The 20842-nt window shown below is 36.2% G+C and overlaps 1 protein-coding gene across 1 annotated transcript in view; it reads left to right on the top strand.

Annotated features, from left to right (window-relative positions):
* The window catches only part of LOC149287604 (uncharacterized), a 28278-nt gene extending 23498 nt beyond the window's left edge, over positions 1-4780 (top strand). Inside the window, exon 2 of the mRNA XM_089492644.1 lies at positions 4581-4780. Coding sequence (XP_089348770.1) covers positions 4581-4780 — 200 coding nt within the window. The remainder of the gene's footprint in view (positions 1-4580) is intronic.
* The last annotated feature ends 16062 nt before the right edge of the window (positions 4781-20842 follow it).

A 20842-nucleotide genomic window follows, 5' to 3' on the forward strand; every position in this document is an offset into this window, starting at 1 on the left:
CCCAGCCGTGCCCCTGACACACAGGAGTGATGGTTGCTGATAAAGGGCCTCTGTATGAAGATATTCCATTAAAAATCAACTCTTATAGTAATTTCCAACATTAACAATGTCTACACTGTATTTCTAATCCATTTATTTTAGTGGACAATATTTGCTTACGTTTGTGAATGGTAAATATATATATATATATATATATATATATATATATATATATAATGTATTCTTTAGATAGGTAGTTCTGAGTTTTCCCTTCAACCGACTGAGTCATTTGTAATAGGGGGGATTAAGTAATAGACTAATAAGGTATAACAATGTGAGTTAATTAACATTTGTTTGCAATGTGAGTCAATGTGGGACCTGTGTGGGTGGGTACAAACTGAAAAAGGAAGTTAGTGTTTAATTGAGTTAAATGGCTCACATTATAACAAACTGAATTAATTGGCTATTGAGCTGTATCATACTGTATATTTTCAATTAAATTGTTAAGCATTCATTTCAGAACCCCTTTGTATATAATTTGTTCATATATATATATATATATATATATATATATATATATATATATATATATATATATATATATGTATATATTTTTTTTTTCATTATTATTATTTTTTAAAATTTATTATAATATTGCTAAATTGTTTCCGGAAATCTTTCTGACCCTGACAGAGAGCAGAAGACAAGGAAATGGGAAAGAACACACTTACTGCCACCTAGTGGACACAATCAATTGCCAGTTATAGTTACATTTCAATGCTTTAAAGATGACACTAAAACTGGATGGTTATAAAAGATTGAGTTTTTAAAGGAACCATAGATTCTCAAGTCCATTGCTAGAAAATCTGTTGTATGCCTAACATTAACCCTTTCATTTGCTGGTGTTCCAAACAGTTGAGCCATGCTAAATGTTTCATTGGGTTAAACTCATTAGTTCATATGTAATACTGGTAGCATGAAACAAGCTTTGACCTCACAAGTTACCTTAAAACAAGAGATAATATAACTTGGACAAAGAAATTTACCCCGATAGGACCTTGAGTGGACACTCATACGTGTTAAAGTGCATTCGTTGGCTGAAGTGTCCTTATAAGACTTTACTTTTAAAGTCAAACTGCCCTGAATAAAGATGAGATCATTTTCGAGTATTCACCCCAAAGTTACAAACATGTCTATTCACTAATTTAAACAAAGCCTACTAAATTCAGAGAGGTTCTAGTTTACCATAAATTCATACAGTCAATTTAGCTATGGTGAGTTTTCTCCTTATTTTATCTTTGTCGGCTAAACTAGACAGCAATAATTGTGCTAAAAGTGCTGCCCAAATTATTTGTTATTAGATTTCACATAATTTTAATATTATTTATTAATTAATGTAGTGCCATCATACTCCACAGCACTAGACGGTAAGTAAACATGACATAAATAGTGCATCACATAACAAACTGAACTGACAAAGCCAGAGGATGATTTGAGATATGGTAGTGGAAGTTAAAGCAATAGGGCAAACAAATGAATAGTATACTTTGTACATGTACTGAATGTAATAATCACCTAATTTTCCAATTTCTTAAAAGAGAGGCAAACCCCTATTCCCTTAAAAAGACCAGTAGAAAACATGAAAAATTGCAATCTTCAGTTTTATATTTTGGATTTTATGGCAAAATGTTTTAATGAAAATGTGTCCCCACATGTAACTGCCTCGTAACTGCTTCTTCAAAGGGAACCCACAGCCTCATTTGTTACAGAGGAGTGGTGGATGATAGAACAATGACATCCTTGTGGTCATGTAGGACCACTCTTTTGTAACCAACCCATTGTCATAGTAAATGCATACAGAGTCAATTTTGGACTCTAATGCATTTTTTTGCATGCAAATCAGTGCAGACTTTCTTTAGTTTATGGGACTTCTGTCTGGTTTAATTACTCCCCAGCTTCCTCTAGTGAAAGCAAGGCACATTCATATTTACACTTCTGTGCTCTCATTGAAATCAATGGCGTAGCAGCGCCCAGTCATATGCATGCTGTCTGAATGCTGATGTTTTGCTACCAAGTACTACTGAGCATGTGCAGGAAGTATGTTATCTGCTTACCTGCCCTTTTAGTAGGTAGAACAACACCTTTAAACATTTAAGTACCCGCAGGTTTTGTTACACTATGGCAAAGATAAATGTGCCCTTCACTGGTACAGTGAGGGCTATTATTCTTGTATCATGTGTAGGGGTCCCTCTTGTATAACACTGGTTTTAGGTTATGTGGATAAGGGCCTCTCCAATAAGGAGCATTGTCTAGTGTAACATTATTACTATTTATTGATTTATATAGCACCACCATATTCCATAGCCATGTTAACATCTTCATGACACATCCAGGAGGAATGTTACAATGCATTGCCTTTTTGCATGATACTGATCTCATAACAATACCTTGGAAGTCTTTTTTTGCTGGGGCTCTAACCCTCCCAATTGAAGTTTATTGAAGAGGCAGAGCTAGACTCAAAGTGATTGGGGTCACTACCATAAGGGCAGATTGAGAGGTGAAAGTGTGATTCATAGGTGATGGCAGAAAATGCTAGGAAGTACCACCCAGGTCCAAAATAATTGTAACAATAAACATAAACCTCAAGTTTATGTTGAACCGGAAGGCATGTATATAAGAAGTAGGACACATGCTATCAGGCAATAATGGACAATCCAGGGCATGTTCCCATCAGAGGTGACAGAACACACACTATACTGTATGACTAAAAGTATGTGGACATCTGACCATCATAGCTGTATGAGGTTGTTGGACATCGCATTCCAAAACCATGGGCATTAATATGGATTCGTCCCCTCTTTCTAGCTATAACAGCCTACAATCTTCTGGGGAGGCTTTCCACAAGATTTTGGACTGTGTCTGTGGGAAGTTTTGCCCAAATATCCAGTAGAGCATTTGTGAGGTCGGGCTTGCAACCTCTGTTCCAGGTCATCCTAAAGGTGTTCTTCCACAATAAACTCATCCAACCATGTCTTTATAGACCTTGCTTTGTGGACAGTGGCACAGTCATACTCCAACAGGAAAGGCCTTCTCCAGACTAGTGCAATAAATTTTATTGTATACAATTGTCTAAAATGTCTTTGTATACTGTAGCATTAACATTACCCCTCACTGTAACTAAGGGGCCCAAACCCTGAAAAATATCCCAAAATAGACAATTATCCTTATTCCACCACACTTTACAACAGGCACTATGTAGTATGCATTCCAGCAGGTAGCATTCGCCTGGCACCCAGCAAACCCAGATATGCCCATCGGACTTCCAGATAATTAAACATATTTCATAATTTTAGAGAACATGTTTATGTCCTATAGTGTATCTAGATGTATGAATTAGGAGTAGTTTCATGAAAAATCAGCATTGTTAATAAACATAAACAGGAAACAGGAATGGATTAACTAGTTTAATACATACCATAAGGGCAAGCGATTATGCAGACAACATCGGCACCAGACTAATCACGCATACAACAATGGTGAATACATAACAGAGTTAAGGGATTAGGGAAGTAGGGGACTAAGTATGTAGTCTTATATGTAGACTAGACAGTGAGTCAATCTGAACACACATAGAAATGGAAACAAGGGTACAAGATACAAAATGTTGCAGTCTCATTGATATTCTTAAAACATGGGTCCAACATTATAAATATAACAGTCTTAACAAATGCACAGTGCATTTTACATAAAACATGTTAACAATTGAAACGAAACCGAGAAAATATATTCAAAGAAATATAAGTAAAATCATCACATATTAACAAGACCATGTCCTGGTACTCTTGTGAGATATATGAAATAGACATTGGGACTTATTAACTAAAGATAGAGGTGGCAGGAGAGATTATAGGAAAATTGCAGTTTCATCTAAATTACTTTACATTAATAAGGGCTTCAGATCTCAGAATAGCTTGTTTAACTCCTTCATCAAAATATGGAAGTATCGTTTTTGCTGGGACCTCCGACTGCTCCCCCTGCTGGTTGATCACATATATTGCAATCAGTAATGCAATTCTAAGTAGTCTTGCTTGCTGATTATAGTGTGATCAGTGCAGGGGAGATCAGAAGGAGGAGAGTGAGAAACATTTCTCCCTATTCTCACAAAAGGAAAAAGGAAAAAAGTGTCTGTGTGTGTGTGGGGTTAAACAAAATATATAAAAAAATGAAAAATAAAATAAAAATACAAAGAATAAATGAAATCAGTGATATCATTGTAACATCACTGGCATTTATAAGATGTACGAGAGATTCCTAAAGAGATTTCTATCCATATTGCACTGCAAAAATACTTAATAAATAATAATAATAATAATAATAATAAAAAGCCCTTACATCCCATTGCCCTAGCACTACATGTAAAAAATATAACCTCCACCCCCCTTCACTACACCTAAACCGCTTATGCCAGAAGTATTGCAGAGAAGTTTGCCAGGGATGGTTTTTGCCCCTGCTTAAGTAAATAATCCCCTTTGAGTACAAATGTATGATACTACCTGTTGTTCACTTGGAGGAGATGTATTCTCATTGCACATATTTCTTAGAAATTGTGAAGCATGCTTATCCAACATGGAATTTCAGCCCCAGCGATCTGCCACGCTACTCTGTGGGTATGAAACCTAAACATACGCTGCATGAAATATTAACTCAGGTCTCCATATGTTTGTTAGAAGGTGTTGTAAAGAACTTGAAAGCAGCCCCCTTCATTGCAGACAGATCCGCTGGTTTCTTTAAAGAAACTTGAAAGTTGCAAACAGCAGGACAAATCTAATTTTTTTTTTTTTTTTTTTTTTTTTTTTTTTTTTTTCTTTATTAAGATTTTTTTTCATGAATATAAAAAAGGAGACAAGACATTAAAATACATATAATACTTAACAACAACATAGAAACACATACATAAACATTCATAAATGAATATTATTGTATTTCCTTAAAGTTCATAGAATTAAAGAATAATAATTTTAAATATTCAAACACTCAGTGTTTCTTGGGAGGAGAAAGAGGTCATGGATTATCAAGGCTAAGATAGATCTAAAACTAAAGCCATTGGAGCAGTGCTGTGGTTATATTAATGCACAGGGAGTTCTTAATCTATTATTTGAAACCAATTCTGCCAAATGGACTCATACCTCTCTTTTGAGTTAGCTTCTTTTAGAAAAAAATATTTTTCTACATTACTTTGCAAATTTATTTGCATTTTAATTTCTTGCCAATTTGGTAAATCCTGTTTCTTCCAATATCTAGCAATACAGATTTTAAACGCCAAGAGCATATTAACCCATAAAATCTGCTCATTAGTATTAATATCTATAAACTCTAAATGAAACAAAAACCTTTGAGGGGAAAGTTCCAAATATGATCCAAATAATTTCAAATAAAGCTCAGATATTTTTATCTTAAGTTGAGTTAGCTTTTGACAATCCCACCAAATATGTTTGTACGATCCTTGTTCAACATGGCATCGCCAGCACCTATCTCCGTTCCCTAGATGAAATTTAGCTATACGTGTAGGGACCATATACCATCTATATATAATCTTAAAAAAAAGTTCTTGAAGATTTATACAGTGAGTTGCTTTTTTAATAAATTGCCATGATTTATACCAAGAATCCAAGGGGATAGTAATTTCCAATTCTTTCTCCCAGTGTTTATGTGCCTTAGACTTATCAAGAGTCTTATTGTCTTTAAAAGATTTCAAAATCTTAGACAGAGTTCCCTTAAAGGTACACGAAGTAATAAATTTTAACCAAGGATTACATTCAGATGGTGGGTTTGATATTAGAAAATGTTTTAATCTAATATATTTAAAGATTTCTCTTGACGGTAATAAGTATCTATCAATCAGAAGAGAAAAAGAAGCCAGATTATCCTCTAAATAAAGGTCCCCTATCTGCTTTATTCCTGAAATTTTCCAATTGTCCAATACAAGGTCAGGTATGTAAAATGATAAAACATCTAGGGGACAATTTTTTGTAAATGGAGTCCCTTTTACGAACCTTTTTTTGATCTTATAGAAGGAGGATAATATATCTGCAATGATTAAACTCGGAAAGTTTTTCTTCTGAAATTGGGATTGAGGTAGCCAGAACAGCAGGAAGGGGTCAAGATTTTTAAGATTACATTTTTTAAGATTATATTTCTCTATATTATACCAACCCATAGAGCTTTTCTCTTTTGTAGAGCCCCAAGCCATCATAAAGGCTACTTGGGAGGCTTCGTATAGTTCTTTTATATCAGGGTAGCCTAAACCCCCAGATTCAATAGGTCTTTTAAGAAGCTCCGAGGGTAATCTTATTATTTTAGCTGCCCAAACAAATTGAGACAGTAAATTTTCCCATTTTAAGATAACATCTTTCGAAACATAAAAAGGTATTAATCGAAAAAAATATAGAATTTTGGGAATTATGTAAGCTTTAAGAATATTAATACGACCCATCCAAGAGGTTTCAAGTTTCATCCATTTTGCAAGAGAAGATTTTATTTCTAAAAAGAGTTTCTTATGATTTATATCGGCAATATCTTCCAATATAGGTCCGATTATGATCCCCAAATAATCAATTTGATGTATCTGGTCATTATTTTTAATATACCCATAAACTGTAGATATCTGAGAGTCAGGAAGATAAAATGGAATCATCTGAGTCTTTGATAAATTAAGTTTATAATTAGAATAATGTCCAAATTTTTCTATTCCTTTTAAAAGAGCGGGGATAGATATTAAGGGGGCAGATAATGTTAGTAAAACATCATCTGCATATAAGGTAATACTATATTCATGTTTATCAATATTTATACCATAAATATTAGAAGAGTTTCTAACATAGGCTGCTAAAGGCTCAATTGTTAAAGCATATAGCAAGGGAGCTAAAGGACAACCCTGCCTTGTGCCGTTATAAATATGAAACATATCTGAGTCTAGAAAAGGGCCTCTGATCTTTGCAACCGGAGATGTATATAAAGCCATAGTTAAATCATAAAAGAGACCTGTTAAACCAAATGCTTGAAGTGTTTCAGCTAAGAACTTCCAATTAACTCTATCAAATGCCTTTTGGGCATCTAAGGCTACTATAACTGAGGAGATTTTATATCTATGTATATGTTCCATGATATTGAAGATTTTGCGCGTATTTTCTTCTCCCACCCTGCCGGGAATGAATCCTGCCTGATCTGGATGTATCAAATCTCGTATTATTTGAGCCAATCTAGAGGCCAAGATCTTAGAATATATCTTCACATCTAAATTGATGAGAGATATTGGCCTGTAATTAGCAACCAATGAAGGATCCTTCCCTGGTTTAGGAATTGGTGATATGCTCGCCTCCAACATCTCTTTTGGAAAACTTCTTCCAGTAGAAATAGAATTAAAAGATTTTGTTAAGATGGGAGAAATTACTGAATTCAAAATTTGAAAAAATATAGCTGAAAAACCATCAGGGCCTGGAGCTTTCCCTTTTTTCAAATTATGAATTACAATAGTAGTTTCCTGAGTTGTTAGTGGTTGATTCAATTGTATTAATTTTTCTGCAGAAAGTTTTGGAAGATGCAAGGTCTCTAAAAATTGAGCTATGTCAGTAGTAGCAATCTTAGGTTCGGGTAGATTATATAAGGTTTCATAGTATTGTTTAAAGGCATTACCTATCTGTGTTGGTGATATACAGGTAATTCCATTGTGTGTAATTTTTTTTATTCTAGATGAATCAATATGTGCCTTCAATCTTTTAGTAAGATTTTTCCCTACTCTATTGTTTCCATAGTACCAACTGGATTTCAATCTTTGCATTATTGTTTCAGTTTTAATTTTAAGTTTAATAATTATCAATTCTTTAATAGTCTCTAACTGCTTCAAGAAATCTCTGGATGGATGTTGTTTGTTTAGTCTCTCAAGTTTTGCCAACTCAATATATAGATCGGCAAGTTCTTTACCTCTCTGTTTTTTAATCCAGGCACCCTTTTTTATTAAGTATCCCCTAAGAACGCATTTTAGGGTGCACCATAAATTTAAATCTGAGGTCTCATTATTGTCATTCTGCTCCAAAAAAGATGTTGTTTGTTTTATCAAATCTATCTTATCGGATTCTGTTTTTAAAAGAGATTCATTGAGTCTCCAACGAGTTCTTGTTCTATATTGAGGATTATTCTTGATAGAAATAAATACTGGAGCATGATCAGACCATGAGATGTTTCCAATTAGAGAAGTAGTAGAGATTTCTAAAGAGTGACCGGGCATTAAAAAATAATCGATGCGTGAATATGATTGGTGCACATTCGAGAAGAAAGAGTAATCTCTTTCCTCAGGGTGTTGCACCCTCCAGACATCATAAAGGCCGTGTTTAGACAAAGACTCGGAAAATGCTTTGGCCCTAGTTTTCAAACACACATCTGATTTACGATTCTTCGAGGTCTTAGTATCTTTTTCAATATCAATTATGCAATTCAGGTCGCCTGCTATAATCAGTGAGCCTTTAGAAATTTTTTCTATTGATTCCATAGCTAAATTAAGAAATCTTGTTGATCCCTCTGATGGGGCGTAAAGGCTAACCAGAGTATAAGTAACGTCATTTATATTACAGATTAGTATAATCCTTCTTCCTTCCTTATCAGCTTCATGATGTATATACTCAAATTTATTTTTAGTTGATATCAATATGGCTACTCCCCGCTTCTTTTTATCTAAAAGAGAAGATACATAAACATGTCGATATCTATGGTATTTCCAAGCAGATTTTTCTATAATTTGATTCCAATGTGTCTCTTGGATAAATGCAATATCTATCCCCTCTTTAATTAATGAATCATACAGATATGATCTCTTATATGGAGAATTTAAGCCCTGTGCATTGATTGTCATCAATTTAAGGGACATGGAAAATTTGTTTTCCCGTCCTCCACCAGCACTGCTCCCTATCCCTCAATCTCCAGCTAGAAAACACTTGACAACAACATTCATAAACAAAAAAAACAATCAAACCCAACACACTATGCAGGAAAAACATTATTTCCGTCATTAGTGTGAGGAAATTCCTTGAACCAGCAAGGAATGAGGACGTGTTTTAAGGCCAGCAAAGATAAGGAGCATAATCAATTCTTGTTTCATAGAAATAGTATAAACTATATCTATCTATTCAGATATCATATTTAATGAAATTACACAAAACAGGCAAAAAAAAAAAAAAAAAAAAAAAAAAAAAAAAAAAAAAAAAAAAAAAAAAAAATCATTAATCCTAAAAAATATACATACATATACATATATACCCATATTAATACATAATCATAGATTTTTATCAATATATGTATCCGAAAGGAAATTTATATTAATAACTATAATAGAAGTCTCCTTCTTCTCAAGTGATTTGTGCTAATAAATTTATTGCTATCCATCCATATATATAATATGTCATAAGTATATATTAGTGTCTTTTAAATTTTCCTATCCTAGTGTCTCCATTCTAACTTTATGAGAATATCTTATCCAAAAATTATCAATAGTAGTAGTAGTAGTAGTATATTGGGTAATAGTACTGTAATATCTTATACTTTATATAAAAAAAAAATGTATATATGTATATAAGTATATGTTAGTGTTAGTATATGGTCATATATTTTTGTCAATGTATGTATCAAAAAGGAAATTTATATTAATGGCCATAATAGAAGTCTCCTTCTCTCAAATGATTCTTTCTAATAACTCTATTACTATTCACCCATATATATATAATGTATTGTGAGTGTATATTAGTGTCTTTTAGTGTCTTTTAAATTTTCCTATCCTAATATCTTAATTCTAACTTGTGAAAATATCTTATCCAAAGACTAATAACACTTATATATCTCTGTGAGTCTCTGTGAATCCCAAAAAGAAAGGAAAAAAAAAAAAAAAAAAAAAAAAAAAAAAAAAAAAAAATAGGTTTAAGAGTTTGTGATAGTCTATATTCTAAATAATCTATTATCACCCATTTATCATTTATATCATATCCAACCAATACATTACCAACTTAGTGACTGGACTAAAATTATAACACATAACACGTCATTTCCAACCGGTACATAACCGAATCATATTTTAGGTAATAATATGATAGTATTTTATACTTTATATCATGATAAAAAAAAAAAAAAAAAAAAAAAAAAAAAAAAAAAAAAAAAAAAAAAAAAAAAAATAAAAAAATTTAGGTAGCGGAAGTCTATGGGCTCTTTCAATTAGTATCGGGCCGTATTTTGGACAGTCTATATATGTTGAAAGTAGTTCCATTAAATACGGTTCCAAATCAATCACATCTTCAGATATCCCACGAATTTTAAGATTTTGTCTGCGTGATCTGTCTTCTAGGTCTGCAAGTTTAAGATCTTGTCTTGTTAAATCTGCTTTTAATACTTCATTTTGAGATTGAAGCTGTTTAATTTTCGAATGTAGCATAGTAATTTCTTTTGATTGAGCCGCTAGAGTGACCTTCATGTTGGTCATTTCCTCCTTATATTCTTTAAGATTATAGTCCAGATCAGCTTTTATTTTAATATATAAAGAATCTAGAGCCATCATCAAATTGGTCTTTGTAATATAATCTGGCGGGTTGGTTATGCTAATCTCACTTAGTCGATCTGGAGACGATTTAGATGATAAGACAGAGGTATCCGTTTGACTTTTAGGAGAGTAGTAGGCACTAATTGGAGGAGGTTTCTTTGTTTTCACCGACATTTTAGATTTTTCCTCTTTATCCCCCCTACCAGATTTGTCACCTTTTGGAGGCATTATCATTGTCCACTTTTATCTATACGAGAAGAGACCTTTAAAGGTCTTTACGCCTTTAGACCAGAATCTATTTAGGACAAATTAGTGTATATTATATATAGATCCATACACATCAGATTCAAAGAAATTGAAAGTATAATCTTCAATAGCACAAAAAAAAAAAATATATATATATATATAGAGTTCGTCTGTTTCATGTATTTCTTGTTGATTTAATTCAAATTTTGGTAATTTCATTTAAGAATGTCAAGGGTGTAATAGCCAGTAGCCAGGGAACTCACGATTACCGCTTCCAGCTTTTATTGGTACTCTGCCATGCTTAGCATCCGCATCCAGCCTCAGAGAAACAGCTGAAGCACTGCCATCAAGAGACTCCACATCCGAAGCTCAACACTTTATCTCCACCTCACCCCCCATCAGGGGGGAGAACAGCGGTCAGCAGTTGGCGGTTGACGGCCGATGGCCGGTGGCTGGCGGTTGACAGCCGATGGTCGAAGGCCAGTGACTAGCGACTGGCGGTTGGCGGCTGACAGTCGGCGGCTAATGGTTGGCGGCCAGCAGCTGGCGGTTGGCAGGTAGCGGTCGGCGGCCAGTAGCTGGCGGTTGACAGCCGGCGATTGGCGGCTGGCGGCTGACAAGTAGCGATCGGCGGCAATTGACAACCGGCGGTTGGCGGCTGGCGGCTGGCGGCTGGCGGCTGGCGGTCAGTGATCAGCCGTCGGCGGTCGGCAGTTGGCGGTCGGCCCTCAAGGCTGCAACGTTCCCGCGCTAGTCATACTGCCCCTTCTCCTTCCACCGGCCCATCAGCACGCCTCAAACGTACGTAGCTGCGTAACTACGTCATCACTCTCCCCCAGCCAGGACAAATCTAATTTTATGAGACAAATATTGTCATGCAATTATAACAGCTGCTAAAAAAAATTACATATGCCGTTTTGCTGCTTCTGATCTTTTTTTGCTGGCTTTTGGCATAATTATAATGCAGCTTCATACTTTATTTATGTAAGTAGGTTATTGTTATAAAAACAATAACATTGCTAAACTCAGATAAAGGTTTCAATTGCACATAAATAACCAGCAGAAATAATAGAAAATTAAAGAATTTCACAGCTAACCTGCCCTTTTTAAACCTGCTACAAAATCGCAATGGGTCATGTAGCCAGACATCAGTGACCAATGGGCTATACAATTTTAATGCATACCCAACATCCAATAATATTCATGGTGAAAACCATAATGTACAAGTAATGGCAACTGCTTTCATAAAGTGTATTGTAAAATGAAAAGGTTTAACCCTTACAGTAGGCAGATATTTCAGTGGGGTTAGAGTTAGGGGGGCTGTAGTACACAACTGGCAGTCCTACCCAAATGCTCACAGTGTTTTCTCTCCTCCCATTTCATTTTGTATGTATTGCAAGGATGTAGATGTGTTCATTTGTGGAATGGTTTGGGCATGTTTCAGGCTCTTGTGAGTCAAGTCATAAAACAATCGTGACCACACTGTGTTTTCTTTCATCATAATGTAGTTTTGGAAATAATTCCTGTGGACCTGCATTCCCATTGCTGACGTTTGGTCCAACTGACCATTGGCAATCTTTTTGACCTCCACCAATCTGTTTCAGACTACCAGCTTGCCTGATGACTAGTCTCCTGTTCCCTTCAACTTCGGTGTCTGATGGACCCTGGTTGACCCTTGCCCCTGCCTCAGCTTCTCCTTGGCTATTCTGATGACATCTCCAATCCTTTCTGTCTACTGCTGGATTTCTGTATGAGTTATGTTTGATCTCTCTCTCTCTCTCTCTCTCTCTCTCTCTCTCTCTCTCTCAAGTCTGCTAACCCCATTATGCTTAGAATAGAGTTCCCCAACCCCAAAATAAAATACCTCATTCCGCCACATATCCTTCCCCCATCATAACACTACATTATAAAGTGACCTTCACTGAGAGACCATGCTTTCTAGACAATGCACCCACATTACAATTGAGTCCTACTCTGCGCTGAACCTTGAACTTCGGGTTCTTGTTCTTATTATGATGCAAGCATGGTAGTGGTGCATGGTCAGTTGTGAGGGTGAAGGATCAGTTTGCTGATTTTGATTACTTTTTAAAATCAGTGGCTACTAAAACAGGGTGGATACATAAAGCAATACATATGTCTACAAATCCCTGCTCTGCTGCATTATTCCAACTCACTGTATCTAGGGATTTTATTTTTATGAAGTCAGTAAGAGAGACAGCTTGGGTTGCAAAAGAAAGAATAAAATGCCTGCAGTAGCAGACTATTTTTAAGAAAGTCCTCACATACTCTTTCCTTAAGGGATGTGGCCAGTTGTCAAAGGGTTCTACTTTGGTGACTTATACCCAAAGAACTTGGCAGTAAGAACCAATTTTCCAAGTGGGAATCTCATCTCAGTAATAGAGAACTACATTGTCTAAATATGCTGAGCTGTATGTGGAATGAGGTCAGGGTATTTGTCCATGTCCAAGGTAGAACACTCCCCAAAATTCTGCATTCATGTTTCAGTAACACCTGGCTTGCTTCTGGGCATCCATGAGGCAAAGGAAACTTGCCAAAGAGTTTTGATGTCAGCTATAAATGAAGACATGGGCTGGATGCTGCTTGCCTCTTGCTTTAAAACTATAAGAAAATACACATTGCAGTCATGTAGAGAGTATTTAACACAGATCCACTTAAGCCTTAATCAGTGTCTGACTTGGAGAGTAAACATGCCTTGTGTGATAAAGAGTAAACTTTCTTCTGAGAATACAAACACAACCCTTTTATAGAGTTGCCGTCTAAAGCTTTATGGATACATTTAAGTACCAGGTGAACAATTTCAGCAAAGATGGACACTGTTGTGAACATAATATCATTCATCACTTTTCTTTGATGAGGTACTCACCGTACTGTACGTGCCAATAACTCTGCATACTGTACCATGTTCAATTGGTGCTGTGTTACACCATAAAAATAAGAAAATTGGTCCCTGAGGCCACAAACAACTATGTCAAATTCTGCTGTTTATATTTTATTGAGTGTCTGGCTTCTGGATATTTTGTAATTTAATACTGCTAAATGTCAGCGGAAACTTTTCCAGCCACAGCATGATGTTCAGTGACAGAAAATCATTCAAACTCAGACAAGAGAAGCCTCGTTAATGTGTATCTTTTCCTTTTTTCCCTCTGAAAAATGCAGTGATCAGTGATTGCTTAGCTTTAAAAAAAGAATCACAGGCCTTTCCAATGGTAAATTGTTCCAATGTTGACTTTTAAAGCTAAGAAAATGGAAAAAATTCACATTTTGTTATGATACATGTGTATAGGTAAGCTTGTCTAAGTTTGACCCATGTGCTTAAAAGCCGGGTAGCTACCTAACAAAAGCTGCATCATGTTGTGATGGGAAGCAGGGTTCCATAACATGGATCCCCGGCCAGCTTTACCAATCTTTCACAAAATTCGGGAATTATCCTATAAAGCACCCAGGCAGAAGAATTCAGTATTCGGGAGTATAAACAGCAGTATTCTGAGAAGCAGTGCAAAAGGTAATATACCTACTTTAAGGGGACTTCACATCAGCTTTGTCCTCTCAATAAAGTAGGTAGCTACTGGGTTTAGCCAAACAAGTAATGTTTTATTATTAACTCATCTAAATTAGGGATGAGAACAAATAAACCAGTGAACAGAGGTACAGTATTTCCATAAAGCAATCAATTGGGAGAGGCAGTTTATTGTACATTCTCAGGACAGGGATAAGGTGGCTCATAGACATGTTGTCTTCCCTCTCCTGGGCCACCAATCGGAGTAGTGCCTATTTTCTCCATGTTATCCCATGGGGAAAGGTGACCAATTGGACAAATGCTTACCTTCTCCATGATATTCAATGGGGATTGGCAACCCCTCTCAACCTTTTTTTGTATGTAGCCGACCAATGCCGATCCCAGGACACCTCTTCTCCCGCTGGACATTAGCACTTCCGTTTCCATTATGTACCTTCACGTATCTGTAATCAGTGTTATCCATATTCACCTGTTATGTTCAGAGGTGGTATCTCAGGTAGATGGAATAATAAACACAAGATGCTACTTACCAAAAGCCAAATAAACAAGAAATGATGATAAGGAACAATTCTACAATAGTATTTAGTATTTTTGAGAGTCCTTAACTAGTAAGCAGTATATAACACACCTCTTAAAAAGTTGCAGGGTAATATCTGGAAAAGAAATAAAGCCACACAATGGACTCCTCTACATTCAAATGTTTGCCCTTTTCCAAAGCTTTAACTGTTACAAGATCTCTATTCATTACTCATGGCAAAAAGCATGACATCACTTATTACATGAAAGAGAACCTCACAAATAAAGTGTGGAACCTTTTATTGTGGCAGGCATTGTAGTGTTAAGATCACCTACAATCCTTAACATACTTACAGTATATCAGTTAAAGGTAAGTCCCGAAGAAAAAATCTATTTCGCCTCAATATACAGCAGTATACAGCAGTTTATCACTGACAAAAACCTGGTTTTACCTCATATAAACCTCATCATATATATGGAGACCTGGGCGATGCCAGATATTGTGGGTGACTTTCCCTGCTCATGCTGATGAGTCCTATTTTGTGGTCTGGCTTTTGCACCTCTTTCCTGAGCTCTGTTTAAAGGTACAGCATACATTTTCTCAAAGGGCCCTATGTATAAAGTGCATATAGAGTGGAGGCAACAAAGTTAACTTAATTTGCAAACACATACCCAGAATCCCTTGCAGTGATGGTGGACACTACTAGATATCTGTGGGAACAGCAAGTCTCTGGGCTTGTCTGATGGTTGTAGATGACTGTTTAATAATGCCTCTGCTACCCCATTCATTTTAATGAGGGGTTTTCCATTAACTTAACTTCTGTTGTGCGTGCTATCATTTACCTCAAGGCAGTATCATAAGGATTCAGGATGTTTAGGCTAAGATAACAAACCTACAACATATATGCAGCTGCCCAAAACATTATTATGCAAAACTAGAACTGTTTTTAAATAGAAAGCTGCACAATACATTTGAAAACATATTCTAATCTGATATTAGTAATAAAACAGAGTTCTCCTTTAATAAAAAAAAAAAAAAAGACTTAGAGGTGTTCTTCTTACATACTCTACGGTAAAACCATATATTCATCATCAAAAACAAGACAGAAGATGGTGGACACATACTGGGCAACATAAACCGCAACATCATGGTCACATTTGGGGACATATTACCTAATAATATATGTTACACGGCAAATGCCTGATTGTCTGGGGCCTGTTAACCAATTCTACCCACCCTGCTGTGTGTGTAGATATTAACATCCCCTTTCTCAGTATTTGCATAGATATTCCTTCCCATTATATCATCTTTTTTTGTTGATTGGTTCACCAGCCTCCTGGGGGTAAGGACAAGAGAGATAATTTCAAGTTTAGAAATTAATTAGTTAATGCTTCAGTGAAGTTAAAGGTTAAATGAAATACCTCCAAAAATAGTACACTGATTAGCAAGCAAACAAGTTACATGTAGTTCTAACCAATTATTTTAGTCCCTTCCTAAAACATTACTACATCGCCTTTTCTAAATTTGACGTCTGTGCTGATATCCATTATGCTCTTGGAATTTTCATTTCTACAAACACCCGGTGTAATTTAAACTATTGTGTCTAAGAGGAAATTGTGTCTAATGTGAAAACTTCCTTTATTAGGCATTGTTGCTTAACTCTCAATTGTTTGTACATAATTATAAAATCCCATTTTCATCGTAAGGAATTTATTCAAATGTCTTGAAGTTGTACCTTTTTGTTTTAGTGGTAGTTTGGGGAAAAAAACCTTCATAATTAATCACATTCAAGTCAACCAGTCTTGAAGTCAACCCTCTGTCAAGACAATAAGTGCAAAGGACCCACAGCCCCCTCTCCATGGCCTTTGTCCTCACTGTAGAGCACTGTAATAGGACATCATATCCCAGAGCTCTGTATCTTACAAGCATGAGGTGCCTTGTAATGAAGCTCATGGTGTAAATGTGCCGGTTGGGGAGATCAGAGAACCTCCCTACAACAGGCCCAATGTGTAGCGACACAGCTGAGGGGCAGATTACCCAAGAGGAAAATCTGTCCCTTAGTTTTGCAGTATGCCTTGGTGTCCAGACAATATGATAAGAACACAAAAGTGTATGTACATTTGCTTAAACAAATTGAGTTGACTGAAGTGTTCCTTTAAGTGTTACACATATGATCACAACTTTGATGCTAAAAAAGACACAGTAGTTATCCACTGGAACAAATATGTCCACTACTAAAAATGCTGCAACAAATATCATCATCTTCAAACATGTATTTTGATTGATTGAGTCACATATGAATATCGTCTTCAAATCCCACAAAACTAAAAGTCTGTGCGTAAGTAAAATCAACCCCCAGTTAGGAAAAACTAACAGACTAATGCAGCTTGTATAATTAGGGTAAGTAGCCACTTTATTTATGGAGGAGGAGGCTTTGGCCAATAAGTGAAATGTACAGAAACCCCAATTGTGTTGTGAGTTACTGCAAATTACAATGTGCTTCTTATAAGTGGTTAATCATTTCCTTTTTTATTTTAAGCATATGTAGAGTATTAAAAAATAATATAACTTTGTTTACCTGATTTTTTTCTCATTTCTTTCTCATTAATCCAATCTTGTTTGTCATTTTATATATAAATTTAGAATATATATATATCCAGGAATAATAAATAAAAAGCTTAGGTTTTTCCCTTGCTTATCCTGCCTCCACCATGTCACATTACAAATATTGGGCGTGAAGGGTTAGTTGCATCTATATCTCGCCTAGTTTGTCATCAGTTCGTGCTCATCTACCATGGCTCAGCAACTCATCACATCCCTGCAGTAAACGAGTCATTGTGTTATCATATTGCAATGTACAATGCTATTAATTAAATAGTATAAATGAATGTCCGCTACTAGAATACCTTACTGATAAGCATAATGGATGCATAATTGCAATAAACTACAAGCCCCTGTCTCTTCACAGGGGAAATGGCTGTTTTGCCTTCTCTTCCTGGATATTCATGCAGATTTACAGTATTAACCATTCTCTCTTAACTTCAAGTAAACCGCAACCTTGCTAAGGCAGTAATGGTCAGTACTACTTCATACCATAATTGTAAAACACATCATATATTATTGATATTATATCATATTAAAGCCAATACTCTGGGCATTTTAAAACTAAATTCAAAAGGTAAAAAATACACTATATGATGCCTGACCATAATACCTTATGTGAGCTTGTTGGACATCCCATTCCAAAACCATGGGCATTAATATGGAGATGCCTTGTCAGCCCTTCTGTGGCTATAACAGTCTCCACTCTTTTGGGAAGGCTTTGCACAAGATTGTGGAGTGTGGCTGTGAAAATTTGTTGAAGGTCAGGGCTCTGTGCAGAACACTCGAGTTCCTCCACACCAAACTCGCCGAACCATGTCTTTATGGATGCTTTGTACACAGGGGCACAGGCATGCTGGAACGTGAAAGGGCCTTTCCCAAAGTGTTCCCACAAAGTTGCAAGAACACAATTTTTGTAAATGTCTTTGTGTGCTGTAACATTAACATTACCTTACTCCAGTAAAATATCCAGTGAGCGGCAGTTGTGTGGACGAAAGTGCCTTGTTGATGTTTGAGGTCAGAGGAAAATGGGCAGACTGGTTTGAGATGACAGAGAGGCAACAGTAACTGAAATAACCACTCGTTACAACCAAAGTATGCAGAATACCATCTCTGAACACACACCATGTCGAACCTTGAAGCAGATGGGTTACAGCAGCAAAAGACCACACCGGGTGCCACTCCTGTCAGTTAAGAACAGGAAACTCAGGCTACAATTCGCACAGGTTCACCAAAATTGGACAGTGGAAGACTGGAAGAACGTTGCCTGGTCTGATGAGTCTCGATTCCAGCTGCGACATTCAGATGGCAGGGTCAGACTTTGGCATAAACAACATGAAAGCATGGATCCATCCTGCCTTGTATCAACGGTTCAGGCTGGTGGTGGTGGTGTAATGGTGTGGGGGACATTTTCTTGGCACACTTTGGGCCCCTTAGTACCAATTGAGCATAGTTTAAACGCGACAGCCTACCTGAGTATTGTTGCTGACCATGTCCATCTCTTTATGACCACAGTGTACCCATCTTCTGATGGCTACTTCCTAGATAATGTACCATGTCACAAAGCTCACATCGTTTCAGACTGGTTTCTTGAACATGACAATGAGTTCACTGTACTCCAATGGCTTCCACAGTCAGCATATCTCAATCCAATAGAGCACCTTGCCCACACACAGTTATACATAGAAATCCACGCTCACATACATACAAATATACACATCCATGCACACATACACTTATACATGGACATCCATGCATATATACAAACATGCACATCTATGCTCACAAACACTTATACATTGACATTAATTCTCACATACATACAAACATATATACCCCCTGCACCCCCCTTAGTTCTCCTGGAGGTTTTGGTCCATTGTTTGCACAATTTCACTGCGGGGTAACATGAAGTAACATAACGTGACCCCACTTCATTCCTGTCTCCCCGTGACAATTTAAAATTGTTTAGAAAGGGCCCTTCCAACTTGGACTGGCCCAGTTGAGGTAGGAAGGGATCTTTCTGAACAATCTTTAAGTGGCAGAAGGAGACAGAAACAAGTGGCCACAAGGCCCTAGAGGGGCCCGTTGCAGTTGTGACCCATGTAGTTAGTCAACTGTATATACAGTACATATGTGAGTTAATACAACTATAAATGCACATATAGATTTACTTAGCATATAAAGAAATAAAGCCTACGTAATCCATCACAGATATATCTTAATTGGAAATAATTTTCTTGTCTGTTAGCATCTGAAAATGCTCACACAGGCCATCCAAAGGTAATGCCTATTGCATTATCTGTGCCCACTTCTAACAGAACAAAGAGAAATTGCTATGAATTAGCATATCACAAGGCCAACAATTCATCTTCAGGTTAACCGATGCCTTTCAGCTGTTTTATCTCAAAACTTTCTTCTAGAACGAAAAAGGAAGCAGCTTTAAAGGTGTCTCGGATTCTGATCAGCACAACATGAATAGTGAGCATATGTAACAACGTGCTAGGAAGTTGAACGACCGTTCCTCCTGAGTATTACACTTGTGAGGATGTAGAGTGATGCTAAAGAACTGTAGGGACAAGGAATAAATTTGAAGAAGTATCCAGCTGCACATACAGAGAAGGATTAAAACTGTGTCTGTTGGTTCCAGCTGGCTTGTGCTTCAGATCTGCTGCAATGTGAATGTGATAATGAAATATCTGATAACCTGATAGAAAAGGCTATGTTTATGTACAATATCTGCCTGCTGGCTGAGAGGTGTCAGAAAAATGTTCTCTTCTTAATTCTGCCTCAATCTTTAGTTTCCTAGCACGATAAATGCACGTTCTAGGGTAGTTTCAGTATTATATTTATTATGTTGTGTTTTTATTACACACAGTTAATAAATAGCTAGCTATACATGATTTTCTATATAAATTAATGAATAATAATTTACAACTAAGGGTACGAGAGGGCACGAGGTGAGAAACATAATATAAAACTAATAACACTCATATCATCAAAGCTATTTCCCGAATAGGAAATTAATAATAATAAAAAAAGAAAGTAAAGGGATAAAGTTAAATTTATAATTTTTTTAAAAGATAAAATATCTCATAGTGAATTGGTCCACTGAGGGTGGGGATATTATCACGCTAAAGTAAAGGTTAAGGAACAAACACGGAGAAAGACCAGTCCTCCACTTGAAATACTCGTCCAGAGAGATACAATTTATTGTTTAATAAAATGTGTGATTCTGTGTAAGAATCACATTGTGTAATCAATCTCCTCTCCTGGAGTTATATCCCTTCTTCTCACCTTTGCCCTTACCACAACAGGTTACAACTTAAAAACAACGTAGAGATTTTTTAATGAGGAGGAATAATCATGCAGATCCAGAGAACAGGTA

This window comes from Sceloporus occidentalis, unplaced genomic scaffold (genome assembly GCF_023333645.1).
Source record: "Sceloporus occidentalis isolate IW3139 unplaced genomic scaffold, rSceOcc1.0.p SCAF_58, whole genome shotgun sequence".
Lineage (NCBI taxonomy): Eukaryota > Metazoa > Chordata > Lepidosauria > Squamata > Phrynosomatidae > Sceloporus > Sceloporus occidentalis.